General features: G+C 45.1%; 1 protein-coding gene across 1 annotated transcript; it reads left to right on the forward strand.

Moving 5' to 3' along the window:
- Positions 1–815: 815 nt before the first annotated feature.
- Positions 816–1,451, forward strand: RNASE10 (ribonuclease A family member 10 (inactive); the record flags this gene model as incomplete). Its single annotated transcript, XM_079700143.1, has 1 exon — positions 816–1,451. The coding sequence occupies one exon, from the start codon at positions 816–818 to the stop codon at positions 1,449–1,451; it is 636 nt and encodes a 211-aa protein (XP_079556269.1).
- Positions 1,452–3,922: the final 2,471 nt, after the last annotated feature.

Here is a 3,922-nt window from a genome sequence, read left to right on the forward strand (position 1 = left end):
CCTCAGTTTCCTTAGGATCTTTATTAGTAGGGGAACCCTCGCAGGTCAGTTGTTTGGTTTTCTTTGGTTTCATTCTTATTCCATGTCCTCCCTAAGAGTACAAAAACTAATCAGCAGGAAATACCCAAGTGCTAAGAGATCTATAGTAGTAGAAGGGATCTGGCATGACAAGATGTAGTTTTAGCAAGGTGAAATTGGGCAACCTCCCATGTCTCCCTCCCCCCGCCAGCCTTAGCTTAGGAGTGACAATGGACTATAGTACTTTTCCTATTCCTTTTGATCTTTTTTGGGGAGGGTGGGTAACAGGGAGAATAATAAATACTTGAATGAGCAAAAATTAATTTGGGAAAAAAATAGGGAGATGATCTCCTATGGTAATTCTAATCCTTTACTGAGAATAAGACTTTCTATAAGAATTTCTCTCAAGGGAAGTGTGACACTGTGCTTGTTTGTCTTCTTACCCATTCTTTTTGGTGATTTAGAACTAATTTCTATTTAAGAATCAATTGATGTCAACTTTCCCCACTGATACCCCATATGTGAACCAGTTGCAGAACTGCTTCCCTGGTCATCTTCCAGTTCTGTAGGATCCACACATTATGCCACAGCAACAGGGAATGTGGTGGGAGGGACAGGAGAAATGGGAAAAGAGTGAGAAAGGATCTCTGCCTTGGGTGGGGAATGGGGTAATGTGGAGAAGGGAGAGGAGACCCCAAAGACTATGCTGTCGGGGTTTAGGAGAATCTACGATCTCTACGGGAGCCAAGTTTCATTTCAAAGTCAGTCCTCTTTTTCCCTCCTCCCCTCCAGGCAAAATGAAGCTGACTCTGGTGCAGATCTTTTTCATAATGTTGCTGCTCCTGCTGGGCCTGGGGATAGGCCTGGGGTTGGGACTTCAGATGGCCGCAGCAGTCCTGGAGGAAAGTGATCAGCTACTGAATGAGTTTCAGTCCAGTGACTCACAGGACAAGGCTGAAGCCACTAGGGAGGGAGTGGGCACCCGAAGCATAGAAACCCTTAGCAACAAAGAAGTGGTGCAACTGGAAGAGACCATCGTCAGTGAAGATGAAGTTGGAGGAAACAAGATGCTCAGAGCTGAGGCTCTCTTTCAGAGCAACAAAGACTATCTCAGGTCTGACCTGATGGACAGGGAATGCAATGCCCTGATGGCACAGAAGGTGAAGCTGCACAACCACACATGCATACCCTGGTACATATTCATCCATGAGGAACTAGAGGCAGTCAAAGCTGTCTGTAAGAGTCCTGTTGTTGCCTGTGACCTCAAGGGAGGCAAGTGTCACAAAAGCTCCCGTCCTTTTGATTTGACATTCTGCAAGTTATCCAAACCAGGCCAAGTCACTCCTCACTGTAATTACGTAACTTTCATTCTTGAAAAGTACATTTTTATATCCTGTAGTGACATGAAAGTCCAGCTAACATCTGGACCATGAAGTAAGTTCTCTTCTGCACCTTCTCATCTTTGTCTTCCTTTCCATTTCCTCTTCTTCATGCTGTTTTCGTCCTTAGGTATTCTGCAAAAAAGGTTCTAGGAAGAGAGGCTGGCCTATTCTTTTTTTTTTTTTTTTTTTTTCGGTACGCGGGCCTCTCACTGTTGTGGCCTCTTCCTCTTGCGGAGCACAGGCTCCGGATGCGCAGGCTCAGCAGCCATGGCTCACGGGCCCAGCCGCTCTGCAGCATGTGGGATCTTCCTGGACTGAGGCACGAACCCGTGTCCCCTGCATCGGCAGGCGGACTCTCAACCACTGCGCCACCAGGGAAGCCCTGGTCTATTCTTTATCATATTTGAAAATATAAATCTTCTTTGCCCTAGGGTTCACCCAACTTGCATTTTTTTCCTGGGATTAGAGGTGGTAGAATAGGGTGATGCTGTCCAATCTCTGTAGGTTCTCTGTCTCTTAGAGTCTATCTCTTGCCGTGGAAAGAGATAAGTGAAGAACTGCTCTAGTCTCTCCTATGATCCTGGTCATCAGTCTGTTCCCTGGTCTGGAGGCCTTTAGGTGTGGATTACAAGAGTTTAATGCATCCTTTACCCACGTCCTTCCCTGCTACCCACGATGAGCCTCTGTGGCAATCACATAAGCCTCCTGGGCTTTCCATGTAGCACTTCTCTGCTACAGATGTAAATTAAAGTGATTCTAACTGTGACTGCGTCTGGAGAACCATGTGGATCAGGTTTTTTTCCCCCAACCCCTGGCTGTAGGGGTCTGCAGGTACGGTGCTATGGTGGTGCAGACTGAGATAAAACATGTCCTGGGGCAAAGACAGCACTCATTTTCTTGACCCTTCTCAACCCTTTTCTTTTTCCTCTCATTTTTTTACTACCTGCCATTTGGATCTTCTTTTCCCTCCCTTTGTTTCCCCCCCACCCCGCCTCTTTCTCCTGGTCTCCTTTTCCTCTTCTCTTCGGGATCTCCCTGTTCTTTCTCTGAATCCTTTTAGATATTCATTCAACAAACACTGATCTCTTATGCCATGCCAGGTAAGAAGATGTTGGTCCTATAAAGAGTTTGGCATAGGGGGTTAGAGCGAGGGTGGGTCAAGAGAGTGATGAGGAGAGAGAGAAACAGAGAACTATTTTTAAAAATTATGTCCAATAAGTAGAATAATGGTCACATTAGGTGCTCAGTAGATGTAGAATGAATGGGATTGGAGAGAATTTTATTCTCACTCAGCACCTCTTTTCTTCTTTTGCTCTGAAAAACAAGAAAGTTAGTGAAAGAATATTTTCAGCAGAAAAGGGATTGGATCTACTCAAAGAGGAGAAAAGCTATGGGGTTGAATAAATAGAAGATGTTAAGTGGTTTTGCTCAGGCTATTTTCTCTGAATTCAAATCTATCAAGAAATAGTTTAGTTACACATGCATGGGCACAGGAAGGGATCTTAGAAAATGGCAATAAGGATTCACTATGCGACTTGATTTTGAGATTTCCTCTTCCTAGGGTTTTTGCCTGTTTCAATCTCCTTGACGGTAATACACTCAAGAGTCAGGGGCATCCATAAATGGGACACTGGAGGAAGGAAAGGTTTGGCTTACTCTGACCTGGCTTTTACCTTCCTGTTCTTTCTTCATTTAGTTCCTAATTTCCCTTACCCTTCCTGTTCTTGCAGGCAGGCAACCACTTAAATGCTTTGCCTCTAGTCTCCCCTCAGACTCCCCTGTTTCAACATTTCCCTCCATACCTTTGACTCACTTCTCCTGGCAATGACCTCTTAGGAACAGTGTTGCTGGGCAGGAAGTGTGTCTGCATCTGTGGGCTGCCCTGACATTTCAGAGGTGGGTGGGGGAGTGGCAGGAGACGAGGCCCTGGACAAGGCAGATTCCTACTCTTCTTGATGGGAGAATCCCTTTCAGAAGAAATAGACAAAAGACGATCTAAGACAAGGGAGAAAAAAAAGAAGTGAGGTGTGAGAGAGGAAAGAAGAGTGGGTGTCAGAGAAAATCAGTGTGTTAAGAATTTGTCCAGTAGGTAAACCAAAGGCACTGAAGATTGGGAATGTGATGGGAAAGGTTCCAAGTTTGACTTCTTAACCAAAAGACAAAGGATCCATTGCGTGGGGCAAACAATTAGGAGACTGGAATTAGCAAGGAACGGAAGCCCATGTGCTTTCATTCACAGATAAGAACCTCTTATAGGTTCCCACCAGCTTCTCTCCTTTAGGGTTCCCACACTCCAAAAAGTTCTGCTATCGCCCTCATCTGGTCTCCACTTGGGACAAATCTCAGTGGTCAGGCTTTTATCTGACTGTGAAAACTCTCAGGAAAGCAATTTACAAAGCACTCTACGGGCTCCTAGTGGCTCAAGCAGGAAAACACAACTTGGTAGGTGTAATGGGTTGACAAGATGTTGTGGGAACTTCACTCAAAAGGGATAGAAAATTAACTCATTATAGCTCAAATGA

This window comes from Hyperoodon ampullatus (genome assembly GCF_949752795.1).
Source record: "Hyperoodon ampullatus genome assembly, chromosome: 3".
Taxonomy (NCBI): domain Eukaryota; kingdom Metazoa; phylum Chordata; class Mammalia; order Artiodactyla; family Ziphiidae; genus Hyperoodon; species Hyperoodon ampullatus.